A 26,195-nucleotide genomic window follows, 5' to 3' on the forward strand; every position below is an offset into this window, starting at 1 on the left:
GGGTACACGTGGCTGCGTGTTCCATCAAGAGCTTGGCATCTCGACTTCCTGGTCTTTTGCAGACCAACCGCCTTGTTGTGTATCTTTTGGGCGGTTTCACGAAGGGGCTGAATAATGGCCGTTTTTTGTGCTACCTTCGTGTTTTTATATCACAGGTTTTTTTTTGGTGCTTTCCTAGTCTTGTGGACACCTTTTTTTCCCCCTACCTTACCCTACTTTTTCCTTTCTCTTGTTTACGCCACCCCCTTTGTTACTCTCAGTGTCTTTCCGAGGGTGCGTGGTTGGTCTGGGTTACCAAGTGGAGTTTTTATTCAGGAAACAGACGTTTTTTTCCCTGTTTTGCTTGAGCTACTCATGAGAAGCGACTAGGGTAAGCTGGGAAGTTGCTGGGTTCTTGTGTGTACTTGGTACGTATTAGGCGGGTCCGGTGTGTTTAATCTTGTTCCCCTTTTTGTTTTTAAGGTCTCGGCTGGGGTCTAGTAGTCCACTGCCGGGGGATCCAAAGAGATACGCTGCATTACCCAGGACCTTGTGTTTCCCTGTTTTGTTTACCCACCCTCTCCCTGCGTCGTGGTTTCCCATCACCTGGAGTTATACTTGTGGGTGTTGGAGAGCTACGACGGGGGTAGGGGATTGGGACATTCTTCACTCCTGCTGTGTTGGGCCAGTTGGCAGGCAGAACAGAATACCAAGCCCACGTATTTGCACACTGCCCGAGTGAAGAATGGAAGAAGAGGCCGGAGGAGGGGTTCCTTCTGTGCAGGGCCTGATGCAGGCCATCGCGGCCTTCCAGGCTGAGGTTCAGTCCCTTAGACAGGAAAACCATGGGTTACAGGTGGCTTTGAGTAGTGTTAGCGCTAAGGAGAATACTTGGGGGAAAGGGGGGAATCCCTCGGTCAAACCCAAGTCCCCGGTGCTACAGCCTGCTACCTTTCAGTATGAGCGGGGTGTGGGTCAGAGTGGGCCTCCTTTGTCTGTTACCGTTAACACTCCTGTGCCGGTGCCACTGGCAGCTCCTGAGAGGTTTTCCGGGGACAGCAGCAGATATGCCATTTTTATGAATCAGTGTCATCTGCACTTTATGTGTCGGCCAGCTGCTTTTCCCGATGACACCTCGAAAGTCGCTTTTGTGATTTCATATCTCTCAGGTACTGCAGCCAGTTGGGCGGTCCCCTTAGTTGAAGGAAATGACCCTGTACTGAGTAGCTTTCCAGCATTTAAAAACCAGATGCACAGTTTGTTTGCTAAGCATGCGTTTATGCAAGCAAGTGATGCAGAGTTATTAAAACTGAGGCAGGGAAAGCAGGAACTCCTTGTGTATGTGGCCACCTTTAACTGCCTAGTAGCGGAAACCCAATGGCCTCTTGCTAAAAGAACGTCTTTGTTCTATCAGGGCCTGTGCGAGGAACTAAAAGATATAGTCTCGCAGGTGGTGGATCCCCCCCCGAGGAATGTGTTGAGTTAATCGATTTGGTTAATAAGCTCAACCATAGGTTGTCCGAGAGGAAGGGGGAGAGGACTAGGTTTCAACCATCACGGGTGATTGTGACCAAAAGAGAGATACCTGAGGCTGGGGATTCAAAGTCGGATCCAGAACCGATGCAGCTAGGTGGGGTACGAGGTCCCTTGACTAAGGAGGAAAAGGAGCGGAGATGGCTGCTGCAATTGTGTTTATATTGTGGGCGGAGCGGGCATTATGCCCGAGAGTGTCCAGTGAAGCCGTCTCGGTTAAATATGAACAAGGCTGTGGCTTTCGTAGGAGGGGGGTGTGAGAGGCCTTCTGTCCTAGAGAGTAGCAGCAGCAATCCTTATGACGTACAAGGGGTAGTTCAGAGGGTCCCACGCCATTTCACTGTGTCAGCCTGCTTTGCGTTTTCATCTAGCAGTAGAGCCACTCTGTCGGTGTTATTGGACTGTGGGGCCACAGGGAACTTCATGGATATTAGATTGGCCGAGAAGTTGATGGTTCCATGTGTTATGAAGAGACAACCCGAACCAGTGAGGGCTATCGACGGGACGGAACTTTCCTCTGGTTCAATCGTTCGGCAGACAGAACCTTTGTTGATGACCTTCGATAACTGGCATTCCGAGACCATTTGTTTCGATCTTATAGACGCACTTGCGTTTGGAGTGGTTCTTGGGGTGCCTTAGTTACAGGCCCATAATCCTAGGATCGATTGGGCACGGAGGTTGGCCACGCTAGATTTGGAATATTGCCTTCTGCACTGTTACTGTGAGGCGACCGATTGGGTGACTCCTTTGTCTTGTGCGGCGAGTGGTAACGTTCAGAATAGTCTGCCTTCTTCCTTTGTTGCTTACAAGGATGTTTTTGATTGTCGCATCGATTTGGTACCGGGGGCTGTATTGCCCTGTAGTCGGGTATATGCGCTGTCGGAGCCGGAGGAGAAGCACTTATGGCAGTACTTGGACGAAATGTTGGGTTTTGGTTCCATTCGACCTTCTTCTTCGCCTGTTTCCTCCTCCATCTTTTTCATACCTAAAAAGGAGGGAGATCTCCGCGCATGCGTGGATTACAGGGCATTGAATATGGTAACGATTAAAAACAAGAACCCACTGCCTCTCATACCGGTGTTGTTAGACCAGCTGCGACATGCCAGGGTTTTTACGAAGCTTGATCTGAGAGGTGCTTACCATCTCATTCGCTTCCGAGAGGGCGACGAATGGAAAACGGCGTTCCGCACTAAGTTTGGTTTATTTGAGTACTGCGTTATGCCTTTTGGTTTATGTAATGCCCCTGCCGCTTTTCAGTTCTTTATTAATGAGGTTTTGCTGAATTTTTGGATATTAGTGTGATCGTTTACATTGACGATATTTTGGTTTTTTCCCAGTCCCCTGAGGAACATGATACTCATGTTTCTCAAGTTTTGTCTAAGTTGCAGGAACACCGTTTATTCGTTAAGTTGGACAAGTGCACTTTTGGTGCGACACACGTGGAGTTTTTGGGTTTCTTGATTTCGGCGGATGGAATAAAGATGGACCCCCGGAAAATAGACGCCATTATCAACTGGCCTATGCCCGCATGTGCAAAGGATATACAGGTCCTCCTTGGATTTTCCAACTTCTATAGGCGTTTTATTAGTCATTTCTCGGAAATAGTTTCACCTATGACATCTTTGTTGAAGAAGGGAGTGGCTTTTGTTTGGACATTGGCGGCGCAGTCAGCGTTAGAACTATTGATCGGGCAATTTACATCTGCCCCGGTGTTGATGCATCCTGATCCAGCCCCCTGTTTTACGTGGAGGCGGATGCATCTCAATTGGCAGTAGGGAGTGTATTGTCCCAGCGCGACAGTGTAACAGGGTTTATGCATCCTATCGCGTTCTTCTCGAAGACGCTGTTACCTGCGGAGCAGAATTACACTGTGGCGGAGAGGGAGTTACTGGCCATAAAGCTATCATTTGAGGAATGGCGTCACTACCTCTGGGGGGCTCGGCACCCCATTACAATATATACCAATCACAAGAACTTGGAATTTTTTCGTTCTGCCAGGGCCTTGACACTAAGGCACATGAGGTGGGTGTTGTTTTTCAACAAATACGATTTTACCATCACGTATAGCACTTATAGGCCAGCAGCCCAACAGGGGAAATCTGATGCCTTGTCCCGGATCTATGTAAGTCCATCAGAGGGAGGGCGGGTTAGTGAGACCCAATTTATGATACCTACAGAAAAGATTGTAGGATGTGCCTCCATGGACGAATTTTTGGTTAAAGTACAGGAAGAAGTGGGACGGTTAGATCTGTCTCCGTGGTTGTCAGAACCAGGGTTTACTCTAAAGAACAGGTTGTTGTACCCGGCAGACAAGTTGTTTGTGCCCCCTTAGTTGCGTACACTGGTTCTTACCTATTGTCATTCTTCGTCTCTGGTTGGGCATCCTGGGGTCAATAAGACCAAGGAGATGTGTTTGCGTTGGTTCTGGTGGAAGTCCTTAGCACATGACGTGCAGGTATTTGTGGCCTCATGTCCGGTGTGTGCTGTTAGTAAGTCCTCGCACATGTCCCCATCTGGGTTGTTGCATCCATTGCCAGTGCCTCCCTCCCCCTGGCATACTATCAGTATGGATTTCGTGACCGATTTGCCACCTGACTCGGGGTTTACGACCATTCTGGTAGTAGTGGATCTTTTCACTAAGACGGCGCATTTTATTCCCTTACTCAAGCTGCCAACATCTAGGGAGTTGGCTGAAGTGTTCATCGCTCAAGTGTTGAGGCTACATGGGGTGCCTTCTGCCATTGTGTCGGATAGGGGGGCACAGTTCGTGTCTCACTTTTAGTCTGCCTTATGCCTGTCTCTGCAAATGGACGTAAGGCTGTCATCGGCCTATCATCCACAAAGTGACGGGCAAACGGAACGTACCAACCAAACCATGGAACAGTACCTGCGATGTTTGTTTGTATCGTTGACAGGCAGTTGGGTACGTGCTCTTCTTGTGGCTGAGTTTGCCTATAATAACAGTATGCACTCAGCCAACATCTGAGATTGCCGGGACCGAGGAAATTACAGCCTCGGTTTGTGGGTCCCTTTGATATCCAGAAGGTGGTGAATCCTGTTGCGATGAGGCTGACTCTACCGGATGACTATAGTATCCATCCGGTGTTTCATATATCTTTGTTGAAGCCGTATGTCACCACTACTCAGGACGTACCACCTCCTCCTCCTGTCTTGATTGATGATAACGAGGAGTATGAGGTCAATGCAGTTCTGGACTCTAGGAGGAGAGGGGGGAGGTTGTATTATCTTATAGACTGGAAGGGGTATGCCCCCGAGGATCGCTCCTGGGAACCGGCGAGTCAGGTGCAAACAGCCCGGTTGGTGCGTTTGTTCCATCGTCAGCACCCTGGGAAGCCTAGGCCAGTGGGAAGGCTTTTGGGGGTGGGTACTGTTGGGATTCAGGGGGAGCGGTGCCTTCTGTCTAGTTTCCCGTCCTCCGGCTTCTTCTGCGTACCAAGTGCATGCATGAATTTATGGACGCTCCCTTGGGCTCGCTTTAAATGGGCCTGCCTCCAGGAAACCGGTGCTTGGTTTCTATGATGGTCCCTTGCCTTGGGATTTCCTGTTCCTGTTTCCTTACCTTGTTCCTTCTCTAGTGAGGTCTACGGCTGTTGGCCTCTAGTGGGCTGTTTGCCGACATCCCCTTCTTCTCTCCTTTTTTTTGTTATCCTGGGCTTTTGGCTTTTCGGAACAGTCAGTTGGGACCATTTCTGATAACGGGTGATGCCAGGGGACACGCGGCTGCGTGTTCCATCAAGAACTTGGCGTCTCGACTTCCTGGTCTTTGCAGACCAACCGCCTTGTTGTGTATCTTTTGGGCGGTTTCACGAAGGGGCTGAATAACGGCCGTTTTTTGTGCTACCTTTGTGTTTTTAGATCACAGGGTTTTTTTGGTGCTTTCCTAGTCTTGTGGACACCTTTTTTTCCCCCTACCTTACCCTATTTTTTCCTTTCTCTTGTTTACGCCACCCCCTTTGTTACTTTCAGTGTCTTTCCGACCGTGCATGGTTGGTCTGGGTTACCAAGTGGAGCTTTTATTCAGGAAACAGACGTTTTTTTTCCTGTTTTGTTTGAGCTACTCCTGAGCAGCGACTAGGATAAGCTGGAAAGTTGGTGGGTTCTTGTGTGTACTTGGTACGTATTAGGCGGGTCCGGTGTGTTTAATCTTGTTCCCCTTTTTGTTTTTAAGGTCTCGGCTGGGGTCGAGTAGTCCACTGCCGGGGGATCCGAAGAGACACGCTGCATTACCCAGGACCTTATGTTTCCCTGTTTTGTTAACCCACCCTCTCCCTGCGTAGTGGTTTCCCATCACCTGGAGTTATACTTGTGGGTGTTGGGGGGCTACGGCGGGGGTAGGGGATTGGTACATTCTTCACTCCTGCGGTGTTGGACCGGTTAACAGGCGGAACAATAGGGTGGGAAGTAATTTAATTATAGTAAATTAATTATTCATTTTTAGTAATTGTAATTTAATTTAATTAATTTTTTCGTTTAAGTTCTGTAGCGGGTTGTGGGTTTATAGGGGAATTGGGTGGGAAGTAATTTAGTTGTAATTAAGTAATTATTTATTTTTTATTGGTATTGATATTTTTTTTATTTCTAATTAATTATTAATTGGTAAATTATTTTAATTGCTAATAAATTTTTTTAATTGGTAATTAAGGTTTTTAATTGGTAATTACATTTTGTAATCGGCAATTCATTTTTTTAATTGGTAATTAAGGTTTTTAATTGAAAATTACATTTTTTAATTTGCAATTACTCTTTTTAATTGGTAATTAAGGTTTTTGATTGGAAATGAAATGTTTTAATTGGCAATGAATTTTTTTAATTGGTAATTAATTTTTTACAATTGGTAATTGATATTTCTAATTAATTACTTTGTATTAATTGTAAATTAATTTTATTAATTGGTAATTCATTTTTCATAAAAATGTTTTTATTTAAAAATAAATGTATTGTTTACCATTTTTTAATTGTTAATCAATTTTTAATTATCAATATGTTTTTTCTTTTGAAAAATATTTTAGTGTTCAATATTTATTATTTGGTAATTTATATTTATTAATTCATATTTATTGGTATTTAATGTTAATTTAGTGTTAATTAATTATTCAATTTTAAATATGTTTTAGTAATTATAAATGGGTATTTGCAAATGATGTAGAGTTATTTAAAAATTACATTTTTAAATATTTTATTTACAACAATTATTTATAAGTATGTTATATTTAACTTCTACGCTATCCGATGCTTTCCCTACTGTTGCACTCTCTGGATTGGGAATAGTAATTTTTACCCCTACTCTATCCAACGCTTTCCATACTGTTGCACTCTCTGGAGTCGGAATAGTAAATGTTACCCCTGCGCTATCCAACGCTTTCCCTGCTGTTGCACTCTCTGGAGTGGGAATATTAATTTTTAACCCTACGCTATCCAACACTTTCCCTACTGTTGCACTCTCTGGAGTTGGAATAGTAATTTGTACCCCTACGCTATCCAACGCTTTCCCTACTGTTGCACTCTCAAGAGTTGGAATAGTAATTTTTACCCCTACGCTATCCAACGCTTTCCCTACTGTTGCACTCTCTGGAGTTGGAATAGTAATTTTTACCCCTATGCTATCCAACGCTTTCCCTACTGTTGCACTCTCTGGAGTGGGAATAGTAATTTTTACGCCTCTGCTATCCAACGCTTTCCCTACTGTTGCACTCTCTGAAGTTGGAATAGTAATTTTTACCCCTACGCTATCCAATGCTTTCCCTACTGTTGCACTCTCTGGAGTTGGAATAGTAATTTTTACCCCTACGCTATCCAATGTTTTCCCTACTGTTGCACTCTCTGGAGTGGGAATAGTAATTTTTGACCCTACGCTATCCAACGCTTTCCCTACTGTTGCACTCTCTGGAGTTGGAATAGTAATTTTAACCCCTACGCTGCACTATCCAACGCTTTCCCTACTGTGCTTTCCCTACTGTTGCACTCTCTGGAGTTGGAATAGTAATTTTTACCCCTACGCTATACAACAGTTTCTCTACTGTTGCGCTCTTTGGAGTGGGAATGGTAATTTTAAGTTCTATGCTATCCAACATTTTTATTACTGTATTTTTTTTACTTATTGATTATGAATAGTATTTTTATTTATTTAGTTATTTAATTTTTTTGTATAAATTTAGATAATGTAGTATATAATTAATTTTAAAAATATTAAAAGTATATATTTAATTTTTTTAATTTATTAAACGTAATTCTTTAATTTTTATTTATGTTTGTAAATGTATTTGTAATTTATAATATTTTTTTATTAATTTATTAATAATTATTACAACTTATTAAGTATGTATATATTATATATTTTATGTATATCTTTAATTAATGTATTATTATTATATATGCATTATTTATTAATTTTAAACATTATTAGATATTTTTTATTATGTTTATTTTATTTATTAGTGGTATTTACTTTATTTAACATTTATATTTTTACAGAAAAAAACGATATTTTTAACATCGATATTTTTAACATCTATATTTTTTTTCTCGATATTTTTGTACTTACCATGTTGTAGATAGGATGTCGATAGTCTTGCCTTCGATATTTCTGCATCGATATTCCTTTAGGTCGATATTTTGTAGGTCGATATTTTGACAGTGATTCGTCCAGGAACTTGTTAAAGAACCTCGAAAAGGCACTTTATATCACCCCCCTGCCACTGATATGACCCCCTGGTAACTGCCAGAAGTTAAGAGGTGTAGGAAACACAATACCTGTACCTGTGCTGGGATTGCATTCTTCCTGAGTGTTGGGGTCTGAAGCTGGGGTTGTAATTTAGTCATTAAATCCAGCATTACCTCACTACTGAGCCTGTACTTCTCTTAAATCTCCTCCTCTGTCTGTTCAAACAGGAGGACCCTCACCCTAAATATCCTCCCCTGTCTCCTCATCCTTCTCTGCCTACCAGCCAAATTCCTCATCCTCCTTGCCAAAACATACAGGAATGCCATTGTATATTTTAGGTGCCTTTTTATAGGTTGCAGCTGGTTGCCACCAGATACGCCTTGATGGTAATTGCATTTCCTAAATGGCTTTTTGCGACTAGTCACAAGTAGGAGGAAATCCTATGCACATGCAGTAAGTAATTTGAAATTTAGAAATCCCTATTTGCGATTTTCTATTTAGCGATTTCCAAAATGCTATTTCTACTGGGTAAATGCCTTACTTACAAACCAAAATGGCATTTTGCATTTCCTAATTTCCCTAAAGTGCGATTTGCACCATTAGGAAATGCAAAATACCTTTGTACATATGGCCCCATATCTTTAATCTACATTTTCTGGACTCCCAGCAGGCCGGGTTTAGACCTGCGCACTCCACAGAGGCTGTCATACTCTCTGTTATGGAGGTATTGCGCAGAGGGGCCGACGCTAACATCTGTCAAGCCCTGGTCCTGCTGGACCTGTCGGCCGCCTTTGACACGGTCGACCATGGTATCCTTGTGGACCGTGTCAGAGAAGCCGGCATTCGGGGCACTGCCCTTGACTGGGTCCACTCTTTCTTGTCTGATCGCAAACAAGCGGTCAGGCTGTCTCAGTTCTCAGCTGGCCAGGTTGGGCTAACCTGTGGCGTCCCCCAGGGATCTTCCCTGTCCCCACTTCTTTTTAATTTATACCTGGCTCCCCTGATCCGCTCCCTCCGCAGCCTGAATGTCACCGCGTTTAATTACGCGGATGACATTCAACTGGTCTTTACCATCGACCCTTCGGATCAGTCAATCTCCACTTTCCAAACCACCCTCTGTTTTATCAGTGATTGGATGAGCTCAAACCATCTTAAGCTCAACCCCGACAAGACCGAGCTGGTTCTTGTCGGGGGATCCCCTAACCCTTGGCAACCTTCCTTTTGGCCGACAAGACTGGGCAGTCCTCCTTGCCCAGTCAATTCTGCAAAAAGCCTGGGGGTCATTATTAGCAGTGACCTCTCAATGAAGTCCCAGATCAGTGCGGTAGTATCTTCCTGCCATTTCCAGCTTAGGAAGATCCGTAAAATCTCCCGCCTCCTCACCTCCGAGGCCCTCACTCTGGCTTTGCTGGCGCTAGTCATCTCACGAATCGACTACGCAAATGCACTCTATGTAGGCATCCCTGACTACCAAGCCAAAAGATTGCAGCTGATCCAAAACCAGGCCGCCCGCCTTATTTTTCACCAACCCAGACATCAACACGTCCGTCCCCTTTTGAAAAGCCTACATTGGCTTCCGGTCACTGCTCGCTGCAAGTTTAAACTAGGCTGCATAATTTTCAAATCCCTTGCAGGCGGAGGCCCCTCATTTATCTCTTCCCTTCTTCACCCTTATGTTCCCTCTCGTAGCCTTCATTCGTCCCAGCTGGCTTTGCTGACAGTCCCCAGATTTAAGAGGAAGAAACATGGCGGCCTCAGGTTTTCTTTTTTAGCTCCTTCTTTCTGGAATGCCCTTCCCCTCTCTCTAAGGCTACCCTCCACTTACACCAGGTTTAGATCTCTCCTTAAAACCTTTTTGTTCACTGAAGCCTACAATTAGCTCTCTACCCTTTTTCTTCTCCGCTTTCCCCACACAAGCGCCAAAAAACCTTCAGGTGTTAGTCGCGCTATATAAGAATCTTTCACATCACATCGCACATCAGCAAGGGTACTCTTAATACGGCCCGCAGGCCACCAGTGGCCCGGCAAGCCTTCCTTGGTGGCCCGCGGACCTTGCAGACATTGTACCTGAGTTTAAAAAAAAAAAAAATTAAATGTGTCAGCAAACACTGCCGCAGCAGCGCTGACTCCGAGACACTCTGCTCTACGGGGCCGGGCGATTCACAACAAAGCCTCATTAACAAGTAAATGGTCTTTTAAAGACCTGTGAAGTTCTCGGGTGCAGCCGTGTGTGTCTGGGAAGCTGGGGTGAGGTGACAGAGGGTGACAGACAGAGGGTGACAGATAGAGGGAGGAGGATAGAGGGAGGAAGATAGAGGAAGGAAGATAGAGGGAGGAAGATGGAGGAGGATAGAGGGAGGAAGATAGAGGAAGGAAGATAGAGGAGGAAGATGGAGGGAGGAAGATGGAGGGAGGGAGACAGAGTGAAAGGGAGACAGAGGGTGGGAGACAGAGGGAGGGAGACAGAGGGAGGCAGACAGATGGAGACGGAGGGCAACAGACAGAGGGAGGCAGACAGAGGAAGGGAGACAGAGAGAGAGGGAACAGAGGGAGACAGGGAGAGGGAGACAGAGAGTGAGGGAAACCGAGAGAGAGGGAGACAGAGGGAGGCTGGAGGAGACAGAGGGAGGAAGACAGAGTGAGGGAGACAGAGGGAGGGAGATAGAGGGAGAAAGAGGAAGGGAGACAGATGGAGGGAGACAGAGGGAGGAAGACAGAGAGCGAGAGAGAGAGAGAGAGAGGTAGACAGAGAGAGAGACAGACAGAGTGAGTGAGACAGAGGGAGACAGAGAGAGAGGAAGGAAGAGAGAGGGAGAGAGAGGGAGACAGAGAGAGGGAGGGAGAAAGAGAGAGAGAGGGAGACAGAGAGAGGGAGGGAAAGATAGAGAGAGGGAGGGAGACAGAGATTAAGAGAGAGAGAGAGAGAGAGAGAGAGAGAGAGAGAGAGAGAGAGAGAGAGAGAGAGAGAGAGAGAGAGAGAGAGAGAGAGAAAGATGTGTGTATGCCGGGTCTGGTGGCTCAGTGGACGAAGGCGTCCGCTGCAGGGCCTGTGTTCAACCTCATGTCCACAGTTGTTTTTGTTGCTCTTGTCCCGCCCCACCCCCACTGACCCCACCCCACCAGTGCGGCCCTCGGCCACAACCCACACTGTAAATTTGGCCCCCGAGAGAAAGTTTGTGAGTTCCCATGATCTACGGTTGAAGCTAGTTGGAAACAATCTATTGCAATTACGCAAGGAACTAATGTAACAAAGTTCTGGTCATCAGAATCTTACTTCCACTCAATATTGTCCATTTTCCCTGTCTATTGGAAACTAAAAGCCATTTTCTATTCTCAGTCTATTATGTAGGAGTTGTATTATCAATTCTTACTACCTGGCCTATTAATGTAGGTTTAGAGCACCATAGGGTTGCCCTAAGATTATGTAAATCAGACACTGTGCAAGATATGTTTGCTATTTCTAAATATCAGTTTTCTGCTCAGCACTTACATTTTGGATGTCTTACTCATTCGTAGATATTAGTTTTATTGAGTGCCAGCGAGGGTATTTCTGTATTTACTAGATTGTGTTTTTTGTTTGAACTTAATTATTGTTTCAGACGAAATGTGCTGTGATATCTTCCTTGCAAAAAACACAGTTGATGGACAGAATGTAGAACAATGTCATACATTCACCCCAGTACAAGGATCTGGGCCTAAATCCATCGTTTTTTTTCACTCCACACCACCCTGGGTTAGACACTGGCTATATGCAAATCAGCTCTGACCCTGTGCCTCATGGGAACAGTCCAGTCCGAACTACCAAGCCATGTCTTTCCCAGACCGGAATCAAGCATCCAAGGACCGGTTTCTGGCTATCAGCCTTCATTCAGCCTGGATAGCTTGACTCCCGTGGTGTGGAGAGCCTGGGACTCACGTCTGAGCATACCCAGCCCACTCGGGGTGAAAATTGCAAAAAACACAGTTGATGGACAGAATGTAGAACAATGTCATAAATTCACCCCAGTACAAGGATCTGGGCCTAAATCCATCGTTTTTTTGCACTCCACACCACCCTGGGTTAGACACTTGCTATATGCAAATCAGCTCTGACCCTGTGCCTCATGGGAACAGTCCAGTCCGAACTACCAAGCCATGTTTTTCCCAGACCGGAATCAAGCATCCAAGGACCGGTTTCTGGCTATCAGCCTTCATTCAGCCTGGATAGCTTGACTCCAGTGGTGTGGAGAGCCTGGGACTCACGTCTGAGCATACCCAGCCCACTCGGGGTGAAAATTGCAAAAAACACAGTTGATGGACAGAATGTAGAACAATGTCATACATTCACCCCAGTACAAGGATCTGGGCCTAAATCCATCATTGTTTTGCACTCCACACCACCCTGGGTTAGACACTGGCTATATGCAAATCAGCTCTGACCCTGTGCCTCATGGGAACAGTCCAGTCCGAACTACCAAGCCATGTCTTTCCCAGACGGTGTGGAGTGCAAAAAAAACGATGGATTTAGGCCCAGATCCTTGTACTGGGGTGAATGTATGACATTGTTCTACATTCTGTCCATCAACTGTGTTTTTTGCAATTTTCACCCTGAGTGGGCTGGGTATGCTCAGACGTGAGTCCCAGGCTCTCCACACCACTGGAGTCAAGCTATCCAGGCTGAATGAAGGCTGATAGCCAGAAACCGGTCCTTGGATGCTTGATTCCGGTCTGGGAAAGACATGGCTTGGTAGTTCGGACTGGACTGTTCCCATGAGGCACAGGGTCAGAGCTGATTTGCATATAGCCAGTGTCTAACCCAGGGTGGTGTGGAGTGCAAACAAATGATGGATTTAGGCCCAGATCCTTGTACTGGGGTGAATGTATGACATTGTTCCACATTCTGTCCATCAACTGTGTTTTTTGCAATTTTCACCCCGAGTGGGCTGGGTATGCTCAGACGTGAGTCCCAGGCTCTCCACACCACTGGAGTCAAGCTATCCAGGCTGAATGAAGGCTGATAGCCAGAAACCGGTCCTTGGATGCTTGATTCCGGTCTGGGAAAAACATGGCTTGGTAGTTCGGACTGGACTGTTCCCATGAGGCACAGGGTCAGAGCTGATTTGCATATAGCCAGTGTCTAACCCAGGGTGGTGTGGAATGCAAAAAAACGATGGAGTTTGGCCCAGATCCTTGTACTGGGGTGAATGTATGACATTATTCTACATTCTGTCCATCAACTGTGTTTTTTGCAATTTTCACCCTGAGTGGGCTGGGTATGCTCAGACGTGAGTCCCAGGCTCTCCACACCACTGGAGTCAAGCTATCCAGGCTGAATGAAGGCGGATAGCCAGAAACCGGTCCTTGGATGCATGATTTCGGTCTGGGAACGACATGGCTTGGTAGTTCGGACTGGACTGTTCCCATGAGGCACAGGGTCAGAGCTGATTTGCATATAGCCAGTGTCTAACCCAGGGTGGTGTGGAGTGCAAAAAAACGATGGATTTAGGCCCAGATCCTTGTACTGGGGTGAATGTATGGCATTGTTCTACATTCTGTGCATCAACTGTGTTTTTTGCAATTTTCACCCCGAGTGGGCTGGGTATCAAGCTATCCAGGCTGAATGAAGGCTGATAGCCAGAAACCGGTCCTTGGATGCTTGATTCCGGTCTGGGAAAGACATGGCTTGGTAGTTCGGACTGGACTGTTCCCATGAGGCACAGGGTCAGAGCTGATTTGCATATAGCCAGTGTCTAACCCAGGGTGGTGTGGAGTGCAAAAAAACGATGGATTTAGGCCCAGATCCTTGTACTGGGGTGAATGTATGACATTGCTGTACATTCTGTCCATCAACTGTGTTTTTTGTGATATCTTCCTTAGCTGAAATTATTTTATGATAATCTTACTTTTTACTATTTTTAGCTGATAATGTTTTTACAATATTGATTAATATTGATAAATGTTAGGTACTTTTGGATTTTACTATGAACACTTTGATTTTGTGTATGAGTTTTTATTATGAAAATGAAATTATGTATATGTTTTATGGAAAATTGCTTACGTTAATAACTATGGATTGATTGATTGATAAAGACTTATCAGAGTAATTTCCTTACCTTCTCCTGTGTTTTACGTTTGCAGTGAGGCCTACTTCAAGAATACGACCTCGTCCACATATATGCAGCACGTGCTGGTCTTGACGTTACCACCTAAATCCAATTATAACTCTCGCCTGGTTGGACAAGGACAGAAAGAAATGGTAATATAATGTATGAATGTCCTAAATATATGTATAAGCGTCTGCAATTCCATAAGGCCTATAACTCCATACTTTCCTTATTATAGGCCCGCTGTAATATGAATAATCACTTGTAATAAGAAAATTATGTGACTGTGGTACTGTGATATTTATTTACAGTTTAGTGATACGTTATCACAATAGTCTCCCTATGCATATGTCAGAGCCAGCACAGTGTCAAAAACGCCACCCTCAGCAGAACTCTGCCACTTAACCAAAAAAACAACTGCATATTGGATGTTTGTTTCATCCGAAGAGAACCTGCTGCTACTGTATTGGTTACCCATAAATGACTGGATCCAGTTTAATGAATGGTGCCGGGTTTCTAAACGTCTGCACAGGCTTGTTCCATCCAACCTAGGGCTGTGCATTCATTGGCATGTACCGAGAAAAATCCTGAGAAGTGTTCATTTGTACTTTGTTCTCTTTGTCTATTTGATGTCACTCAGAAACCCTCGGTAAAGAACATCCATGTTATTCACTGTTACCCATTTATGATTCTATATGTTATGCTTGACTCTCATAGAGAACCATAAGCATGAATGACTGGATTCTAAAACGAGTATTTTGCTGCTATGATGTAGGAACGGTGGGTAAAAGAACTGTGTTTTTTTTTAACACACTTTATTGATGACCGCATTAAAGAATGTGCATTGGAAGGAGAATTCTCTAGATACAGTCCTTTTTCTATTACAACAATCACAGTATATGTGTTACATAGAAATTCTGTTCTCATTATTCATTCTGATATAAAAGGAAAACGAAGGTCGTATTCTGTATTGACAATGCTACCAAGCGAGCAGTGGACATGTTATATCATTAGCGTCATTACAAAGTTGTGTATATTTACATTCAACTAATGAGAACTTATACAAACCCATTCTCCCCCCCACCCTAACCCTGCCTATTCCTCTCCTGATCAGTCTTACTTCAACTTACACGGTAGTCGAAGGAGGTCTATATATAGATATCCTTCTAGAGAATGTAGTTTCCATGGTGAAGTCACAATTTCTCGGGTCTTCAGAGCCTAATGGCGGAAAGTCACAAGGCGCCCTTGTATGTTACTGGGTCGCGGTAGCTTGTGTGGGGGACAAATAAAGTGCTTCCAGTTCAATTATCATAGCCTCCCAATCCAGGGAGACGGGTTGCTTCCTCAGCCCTCTCTCTTCCGCCCTTCGAAGAGCTGCACCCTCCGCCCTTCCCCATTGAAGCATGTCAGTTTGCCAAGTAGTGACCGCCGGGCATCTGGGGGACTTCCACCTCATAGCGAGAACCCTGATCGCCAAGTTGAGTTCTAGGTCCAAGAACTTTAACCGCACCTTTTGTACCTTTGAGCGTCTACGAAGGCCTACAAGGCTGTTTAGGACCTCATCCAGAACCGGGAGTTGCGTCACTACTGTTAAAGAGTGGCGGACTCCCCCCCAGTAGCCCCGCAGGCAAGGGCAAGACCAGAGCATGTGGATAAAGTCCGCCTCGTCTCCTTTACAATGGGGGCAGCAGTGGGGGGAGTCCAGAAACATATGGTGTATCTTTTTCGGGGTAAGGTATGACCTATAAAGTATCATCGTCTGGATAAATTTGAGTTTCGCATTAAGCGCTACTTTTTTGGGATGTTCCAACATACATTTCCATGCTTTGTCCGTGATCTCAACTCTAGAGTCCTCTGCCCAGTGTGCCCTAAGGGAAGTGCAATTGCTGCATGTGCCCAAACTCCAGTGTATAGCCAGTGTACTAAATGCCCCCCAGGTCCGATGTAGTATAAGAGGTGTACCAAGTTATGTTGTGGAGGATCATTCCTCTGTGGGGCCCATGTGGTTCTGATATAATGTGTCACATTAGCGTGTAAAAGATATAGGTGCAGTGGTGCCCCTGTGGCCTGCAAAAAGGAGTTGTGACCAAACATAGGGCCATCACCAAAGAACGCTCCTACCTCCTCTACCCCATTGTCCATCCAGTCCTGTATTCTGGTCTTCGTAAGTCCCCCCTGTGGTGTAGGGATGCCTAGTATTGGAATGTTTGTGGTGTATGGGATCCCTGTAGATGTGTAGGATAGAGCCTTCCTCCAACAGAGTAGGGCAGTCCTCAACAGGGGAGGGAAATCTGGAGGGATCCTAGCCCTCGGCAGTAGCAAAGAAGGCAGCTCACCTCGATCTAACCTCTGCGGCGTAAACCCAATTTCTTGCAAATTCCTTCCTGCGGTCCAGTATGATAGCACTGGAGCTGACTAGCGTATTAGTAACCTCGGAAGTTGGAGACTCCCAGGCCGCCATTTTGTGTCTCCAGTTGGAGCTTCCGAAGACTTATTCCTCCACGGCCAGCGCCCCAGATAAGATTCACCAGTATGGTGTTCAATGTATTAAAAATGGACTGTGGGAGGACAACTGGCAGATTCACAAAGTAGTATAATATGCGAGGCAGCATCACCATTTTTGAGATAGTGATCCGTCCCATCACCAATAAGGGTAGAGAAGACCAGAACCCTACAATAGCATGGAGCTGTGTTATTGCCCGCTAATTATTGCCCTCTATTTGATCCTCTTGTGTTCTGTAGACGTGAATGCCTAGGTATTTAAATGTGGTGGGAGTGGTGGGTGTAAGTGCCGAACTGCAGGTGGGTTAGGTGTGGTGTCTTTTGGAAGAATTAACTTGTCAATTTCTCTGGGTTTATGGCCAGGCCTGATAAGCGTTCAAAGATGGCGAATATATTAGGGAGAAGGGCATTGTCAGCAGTCAGGTCCCGCAGGTATAGGAGTATGTCATCTGCATAGATGAATATTAGATGATGTACTCCATCGATATGAATGCCAAGCCGGCCTGCCGAGTCCCAAAGGGCCAGAGCCAGGGGTTCTAATTCAAGTACAAACAACAGGGGAGACAAAGGGCACCCCTGCCTCGTGCCTCTGTGAATATTATATTGGTCTGAGATGTAGCGACCTGTGCGAGCCCTGGCCGTAGGGGACGTATATAATAAGCGAACCCATTTAAGGTATGTGTCCGGGAATCCAAACCGTCTCAATGTTGCAAACATGAAGTTCCAGGATTGGGAATCGAATGCCTGTCTAAGTTCCAGTGCTACACATCCTGAGTGGATGTATGACGTTACAACGCATACTTTTACAACGACTACCATTACAACGCATTTTTTACAACGCAAAAACTTTTACAACGCATACAATTACAATGCAGGATTTTACAACGCAAGTACCTTTACAACGCATACCATTACAACGTAAATATTGCTAAGTATATAATTTTTTTTAATATAAATTAATTTAAATTATTAAAATATAATTAAATTTTATTTAATTTAATTTAATTAATTTAATTTAAAAATCATTTTAATTTATTTTTACAAATTAACCCTGTACCCCAAAAACTGAAAACTGACCCTGAACCCTAAAAATACCCCTTTACCCAAAAACTGAAAACTGACCCTGAACCCTAAAAATACCCCTTTACCCAAAAACTGAAAACTAACCCTGAACCCTAAAAATACCCCTTTACCCAAAAACTGAAAACTGACCCTGTACCCTAAAAATACCCCTTTACCCAAAAACTGAAAACTGACCCTGAACCCTAAAAATACCCCTTTACCCAAAAACTGAAAACTGACCCTGAACCCTAAAAATACCCCTTTACCCAAAAACTGAAAACTGACCCTGAACCCTAAAAATACCCCTTTACCCAAAAACTGAAAACTGACCCTGTACCCTAAAAATACCCCTTTACCCAAAAACTGAAAACTGACCCTGAACCCTAAAAATACCCCTTTACCCAAAAACTGAAAACTGATCCTGAACCCTAAAAATACCCCTTTACCCAAAAACTGAAAACTGACCCTGAACCCTGAAAATACCCCTTTACCCAAAAACCCCAAACTGACCCTGAACCCTAAAAATACCCCATACCCAAAAACACAAACATATAATATATTAAAAATAATTATATACTTACCAATACTTACGTTGTAATGGTATGCGTTGTAAAGGTACTTGCGTTGTAAAATCCTGCGTTGTAATGGTATGCGTTGTAAAAGTTTTTGCGTTGTAAAAATTTCGTTGTAATGGCAGTTCGTTGTAAAAGTTGCGTTGTAAAGGTTGTTTCCCATCCTGCGTATTGGTAAGCTTGTGGGATGGCCTTCATTACATAATTTAGCCGTCTGGTGTTCAGAGAGGTGCTGTGATTTGGTAGAAAAACGCATTGGTCACTGTGAATAAAGGTATTAAGGTGTGGTTGTATGCGATTGGCAAGGGCCTTGCTTAGGATTTTATATTCAGTGGATAACATAGACAGGGGTCTGTAATTAGACATCTCTAAATTGTATCGCCCTGGTTTGGGTATGGACGTGACCAGTGCTTGAATGGTGGAATCTGGCAGGCGGCCAGTCTCAAGGGTAAAAGAACTGTGTTAACCACTGTAGCTGTGTCATTAAGGAATTCCAGACTGCTGTGGCTGGGCTCTGCAAGGGCCTGTCAGAGCAGTGATGGAAAGCATGGAATACAGCTTGTGGATGGAAACAAAGGAAAGGCACAGACAGTGGTGGGTGTGGGTTGTAGGAGGCCATGTATTTTATTTATATGAAACAAGGAGAAGAGTCTGATATTCAACTTCCACATTACATCTCTGTCCCTGCGTAGCTCTTGAAAGCAGGGGGAGATAATTTTGGGGGCCATACATAACATACAATTATAGATAGGCTTCACTCTCGTTTAATATTTGATGTCACTCAGAACACCTTGGTGGGAATCTTTTATCTAATTAATTGTTACTCATGTATAATTCTATATGTTGGCCTTGTGGGGCAATGTTATCAGCCCAATAGTGGTACTTTCATGCATTTTATGGCATACTTGACTTGTAGAGGCACCTTTGTACCTCGCTTGGAAACTATTCCATGTATTCATCTTGAGGAGAGGCAAAGAATGCCAATAGTGGGGGCATGAAACGTGTGTTGTTTAGATTAGCAACATTCCATGGCCTATTTGTGTAACTGCTAGGGTCTAGCCCCTTAAATGTGGGTAAATTCACAGGTCATTTTGTTGAGGAGGTGTATGGCTTGCCTCTGCATAATATTATTAATCATTGCATTTTCAATGTCATCACTTATGTGAGGAAAATGTTATGTCCCATCTAGAGACAGTATCTTTAGGCTTGTGGTGTAAATAAATTGCATTTGTGAAAAGAAGTAACATCACTAATTATATATTTTTCTCCCATTAACCATAAAGGTGGTAGTAGTGCGTTCATGTTGTTGAGTGGGCATGTTATAATGGTGTTAAATTCAACAGAAAAATGTTGAGTGTTATATGGCACCTTTGACAGTGAATTCTATGGGCCTGAGGGTCATGAAAATCAGAAGTAAGAAGAAAAATTCCACCCCAGACAGAAAAAATAGGAAATCCCTGAAAAAAAGCATTGAAATGTATTACCCTGTTTCTCACATTTTTGCATGGAACCGAGAAAGTATTTTGATCATTTCAAAAGTTGATCCGTCCCCAATCAGATAGTAAAGGAGTATAGACCCGGTTGTTTCCATCTCATCCCTAAACATCATTTCTCCCACAGGAAATTCATTGGAATAAATCAGGAGATATCATCTAGAGGGCAAGGGAAGGGATGGGAAGCGTGAAAGGAATGGAAGGGAAATGCAAGCCTGTACAACCCAAAAGGGTAACATCTATAAGATCTTAATTAAAGAAACTAATTATAACAGAAATCAGTCATTGAATGTGTCCAAATATTTAGCCCCTTACCTTTAGAGAGAGCTCCCAGCTCACCTTTGCTTGTGATCCTTCCAGAAATATATTTGTGCTTCATTCGAATTGGTGATCTATCTCTTATTCACCCACTACATGTTCAGGGTGTAAGTGCAATGGTTAAGTAGCTAGTTTCTGAGTATAAAACATCATACAACGTTTTGTGGTAACATTTTGATGAGTTATTCCCATGTTTGCCGCCTCACAGTTTTCCTTCTCTTGCAGCTCAAGAACCAGTATGTCTCAGGTTACTTGGAGGGTGTCCTGGTATTTGAACACGTGCTTCAGAGTCTTCTAGAAGACAAGATTGTGATTACGCCCAACGCCTTCCTCAATAAATTCCGTAACTTGTCAATCCAAGGTGAGATATAATGATGGCATTGTCAGCATTGGTCACACCAAGGTTTGTAAGGTTCTACAGTGCTGACATGTTAAACATTACACTTTCTTTATTTGACTGAGTCTTTAAGAAAAATTCTAAGCGAAAACATATAAACTAGCTCCACAGATTAAGGGTAGCTCTGCCAGTGCGTGTCCTGTCTGCCATGTTCCAGTGGCATAACAAATTTTGAGGAGAGGTCCTGCAAAATACATTGAGGTGCCCCCCTCCGGACTCACTCAGGAGCTCTCACGGTACTGTGCTGAGGGGACCCCCTGGAGCTCGGGGCCCTCCCGTACATCAGGGGCTGCCAGGGGCCTTTGTTATGCCACGTCCATGTTCCTTCAGCCAAAGTTAGCCTCAGTTCACCAGCTCTGCGTATGTGTCTCACACTCGTTGAAGGAGCATTCACCCAGTGTGCGTTAACCTATATGTCCAGTGTCTGTCTCCGTCATTCCCAGCACTAAGGAATGACATCGAGCCACACGTTGCTTGTGACTAAATCCTGAGAGTTCTAGGATTGTTATACAGATATGTTTGTTCCCAAAATAACCAGAAGCAATGAATGTCCATAGGCACTTGTGGTTCTAATTGACATAGGTTGTGTGCATGTGAATTGTTGCAAGTTTGACTCGTGTGCTTGTTCTGCAGCAACGACTTCTAAGGCTAAGTTATCTACATACACCTGGAAGCGTGTTCTAATGTTTCCCTTTTAGATACTTTTGAGTGGCAGGTGATACCATAACAACGAGAAAGAGCAGCCTATTCTAACTAACGTACATCACACTAAACTCTGCAATATAGTCAGTTAATTAGAGTATGTGTAACAAATTGATGTATGGGATTCCTATGAAACACCCATTAACAAATTTACAAAGCTGCAAAGATGTGTAGCAGCCAGAATTACTATTAGTTTGGAAGATATTTGAGTTACCCTAAGAAAATTTCCAATGTCCCCGACATCCTGAGAAGTGGGCAAGGTCCCTGCAACTCAGGGTGAAAGATGTGAGAGTTCTCTGGTACGTATGCATAATGTTCTCTGATTGCACACACGTATACATAATGTTTCCAGACCCTTTCCCTCAGGTTTGTCTGCAAAACAAATTCCCTCTGTGAAGCTATCTCTAGCTTTGGATGAATGATAAAGACTGTAAACCCTTAACTTGTACTTGGGTACAGAGCAGTTCCTGTCCTCTCTCTACACCCATTGCCACTAGTAGCTCACCATAAAAAGTTTACAACCAAACTAGACATGTCAATCAAACTGACTTTCTAGAACCCTTGGTCAGTGAAAATAGAAAGATTAAAAATGCCAATCAAAGCGAGTAGGAAGAACAATAACAATAGAAGACAATTGATTCGAATTCGTCTATAAGTGGATAGTAGTGTACACCAAATTACTGTAAGGTACTGCACAAACACAAATCCTAACCTCACCGCTGATCACCACTGTTTGAAATTGGGTCACTGCTTGACAGAGGTATGAACTCTGTGGAAAGTAGGGACCACAATCCTTATCAGTGTAAGTCAGACACGCAACCTAAATTAACCTGTGCTCACGCTCTGATAGCTTGGCACAGCGCTGTCAGGCCTAGTTTAAAAGACAATGTGTAAAGTATTTGTACAACTCTTTAATTACAGTAGCACAGTGAGAACACCACAAAAAAACTCCACAACAGTTTAGAAGAATATAGAATATTTTTAAGAGTAAAACAAGACAACAAAAATCCAATAAGTAGAACTTGAGTTATGAATTTTTAAAGAATAAACTGCAATATAGTGCTTAACCCCTTCGCTGTGGGGCTTTTTCACCTGCTGCGCGGCGGGTGGGGTGGCCGCGCGCTGCGCCGCCGTGCTTGTGATGAGCTTGGCTCCTCACGCTGCATGGCGGCGCTGTGCTCATGACGAGCCGCTCGTCATGACCACACCCGTTTTCGAACGTTCAGCACAGCGGGGAAATTATCCCCGCGTGCGAGCGTTCTAACGGTCATGAAGAGCTGAGCTCGTCATGAGCACAGCGCAACCGTCCCTCATGATGAGCTGAGCTCGTCATAAGCACAGAAAGTGTTAAAAGAAAATAGCAACTTGGGGTTACTTTCAGTCGCGCTGGACCGGGATGAATCCAAAGTTCATACCAACTGCTTTGGAGGGAACGCCGGATACATGACCCAGGCAGGGCCTTCTGAAAATGTACTTTGGATGAAGCAAGCATCGGCGTTGAAGACTTGATGCGTTGGTTCCGATCCACGCAGTTGGTTAGATCCTTCTCCATCAAGCCTCGCAGTCGGGTCCTACTTTGTCATCGAACCCCTTATGATGAAAGGGCTGCATCATCCTCGAGCCTCGCAGTCGTGTCCCATGTCATCATCAAACTCATTACGATGCAGGCAGTGCATCCTCATTGAGCCCCACATTCAGGTCTCGCATCATTGTCGAGCTGTGCAGGGATGTCCTTGAAGCAGTGCCGCATTGGCATTGAAGGGCACTGCGTTGGTTCCAATTGGTGGAAAGTCGCCACTGTGTTGAATTTTGTGGAAAAATAGCTGCAGAACCCACTTTCAAGGCCCAGGGCTGGATTGTCACCTCTTGATAGGGCAGGACACACAGCTGACAGAATCCAGCAACTGAAGCAGAGTTGAAGGAAGTCTTTGATGGCCCTGAGACTTCAACACAGGAGGCAAGCCACCAAACATGTGGAGTCACTTAAGTTCGTGGAGGATGTAAAGATGCAAATCCAGTCCTTCTCACTCCCAGGCAAGAAGCAGCAGGCCAACACAGCAAAGCAGAGTGGCAGTCTCTCCTGACAGCTCAGCAGCCCTTCTTCTTGGCAGAATGTCCTCAGATCCAGAAGTGTACTGACATGGCGGTGTCAGGGTCCAGTACTTATACCTAGCTGTGCTTTTGAAGTGGAGGAGACTTTAAAGAGGCCTTTAAAGAACACAAGGCCCCTGCCTTTTCTTCCCTGGCTCCAGACTCACTACAGGGGGGTATGCAGCTCTTTGTGTGGGGATCGGACACAGCCCTGTTCAGGTGCAAGTGTCAACTCCTTCCTCCCAATCAAACTCAGGAAGGCCCATTAGCCTTTGGATGACACACCCCATCTCCCTTTGTGTGTGACTGTCTAAAAGGAATACACAAAGCCCAGCTGTAACCCACCCTAGACGTGTATTCAGAGACAGGCAGAGGCACAGAGTGATTAAAGTAAGTTAAAATGCCAACTTCTAAAAGTGGCAGTTTCAGGCTTACAATCTAAAACCCGACTTCAACATAAGTAAAGATTTTAAACTGTGATTCCAGAGACAGTAAACTCCAAATTTCTTATCTTTTCCCATTTGGACATTACACTTATAATTGTAACATGAAAAGTGCATGTCCTACTTTTTACATACATTGCCCCCTGCCCTCAGGCCTGGATAGGGCCTACCTTAGGGGTGACTTACATGTAAAAAAAAGTAAGGTTTGAGCCTGGCAAGTAGGTACTTTCCAGGTCTAAATGTCAGTTACAAACTGCACACACAGGCTTTGCAGTGGAAGGTCTGAGACATGTTTAAAGGGCTACTAAAGCAGGTGGTACAATCAGTGCTGCAGGCCCACTAGTGTAGTGTAGTTCCTATATTCCCAATAGGCTCTGCGCATTGGAATAATATCTTCAATAGTATAGACGTAGGACAGAGGTTAACTAGGTCTTCTACTGTTGATATTAGACGTAGGTTTTGTGTGCCAGCTAGCTCAGAGTTCACTAGAAACTTTCTCGAATAGGCGAGGAGGATTTTAACATCCCTGGATAGACAAGAAGGGATTTAGTTTCTGACAACCATAGAACATGACAACTTTGCTCTCCCTGATCAAGAGTATATCTCTAGAGTCGTGTGAAAACAAAAGACAGCTATTTTACTCAGTCAATACGTGCATACTTAGTTTCACCAGATTGTAGAGAAAAGAAGAGACGGGCGTTTTCAATAAAAGGTGTTATTCATTGATCAGTCTCTTTTCTCATACAAGAGAAATGAATCGCTACAATTGCAATACTTAGGGTTAAGTAGAATGCATATAGTAAAAGCAGGATTATAAAATAATACTGTAAAAGCATTGATATGGTTTCTTAGCCATATGATACTTTAAAATGGATAAAAGATATACATACATATATACATTGACTAATCGTACTCAACTGGTGCTTCTAACTACGCCTACCCCGGTGTACCTGACCTAAGCCTAATACGTGGGAGGGAGTAAGTAAGTAGCAGTTTAAGTTACGTTTGTTTTGCCAAGAATCTGACTCAAGAATTCTCTGTAAGGGTTTAGTCAGTTCAGTACCTGGGACTTAGAAGGCTGGAGGGCTGGTATCTCTTTCTCAGGACTCGGTATCCCAGTCACCCGCGAAGGTGGGCTGGAAACGCTGGAGGCTGGATTTCTCGGCAAGAGAAAAGACAGCGTCTTCCTCAGCGCGTCAAAAGGGGAGGGGCAGCGTCCGTGGGCTCTCGCATCAGCTGGGCTCTCCGGCAAGTAGTCACTGCTCCCGATTCATCACCACCGTGTGTTTGCTTAGGGCAGCGTTGGTATATTTATACCTGAGAGGTGCTGGGTTTGACGTAAGGATGGACATAAGACGTCAATAAAGATGTCACTAAGAACTGATCGTTCTTGCAGTGCTTTACAAGAGTTCTCGGACTAAATCAAAACATAGCAGGCGGGGATTTCCCAGGTTGCGGGAGGCTTGGATTTGTTTAAGAACTCGGTGTGCTTTCTAGGGGGCTGGAGGAATAGTGCTTGCTTAATGTGACAGCATGCGCTATGACTAATTTATGAAACGGGTTTCTGTGCCGTTGTATGGATATTAGTGATTTATAACCGGACAAGGGTCAGAAATAGGAGTATCGATACAGGTCCCTAGATAAACATACTACACCCACTCCACGAATTCATGTCCATATTTACTAACCTAAGCAATAGTAAACATAACTAATAGTGCATGTGTATACCGAACCACCCCAAAATAAGTTTTTTGCATTTGAAAAATGGCATATGCGAAATACACGAAAATGAGTATAGGTACTGTATGCATTCAAGCAGTGTAATCATTCAAAAAAGATGCACATTTATATCAGCATGAATTATCTGCGAAATTACACATGAAATGGCTCTTAATACAGAAGAAAAAGTGCGAGACCACTCCATCACATATAAATACAGTTACTTGTAAATACGCTAGAGGCTGAGGTAATGTATTGTCTCTAGAGTTCCTAAAAATAGAAGCTCTGTTCTCTAAGAATAGTTCTACTTTAAGCAGAAGATAAGTGCCAAAAAGGTAAATATTTTGGATTTCGGAAAAAAGTTTTCGTTTTCAGGGGAAGAAGAAAAAAATAGTTCTCAGTAGCTTTGTTTTTTAAAGCTGAAGGCCAAATTCAGAGTTCAGGGAACGCTGTGTGCTTGTTTGCTTAAAGTTATTCTTTCTGTCCGGGTGAAAACATCATATCAGACAGACTTTCAAAAAAACTGTTTACTGCCTCAGGTGAAAGTTCGACCAGGTTGGAGAATGTTGCTACCATGCAGTCGTGCGCATGATCGCTTTCAATGATGTTTCGATCAGCA

General features: G+C 44.2%; 1 protein-coding gene across 1 annotated transcript in view; it reads left to right on the forward strand.

Moving 5' to 3' along the window:
• LOC144765655 (guanylyl cyclase C-like) overlaps positions 1 to 26,195 on the forward strand; it is a 577,462-nt gene that overhangs the window by 140,649 nt on the left and 410,618 nt on the right. The window contains exons 7-8 of the mRNA XM_078650332.1: positions 14,312 to 14,429; positions 20,450 to 20,585. Of these exons, the coding sequence (XP_078506458.1) occupies positions 14,312 to 14,429; positions 20,450 to 20,585 (254 nt within the window). The remainder of the gene's footprint in view (positions 1 to 14,311; positions 14,430 to 20,449; positions 20,586 to 26,195) is intronic.

This window comes from Lissotriton helveticus, chromosome 1_1 (assembly GCF_964261635.1).
Source record: "Lissotriton helveticus chromosome 1_1, aLisHel1.1, whole genome shotgun sequence".
Taxonomy (NCBI): Eukaryota; Metazoa; Chordata; class Amphibia; order Caudata; family Salamandridae; genus Lissotriton; species Lissotriton helveticus.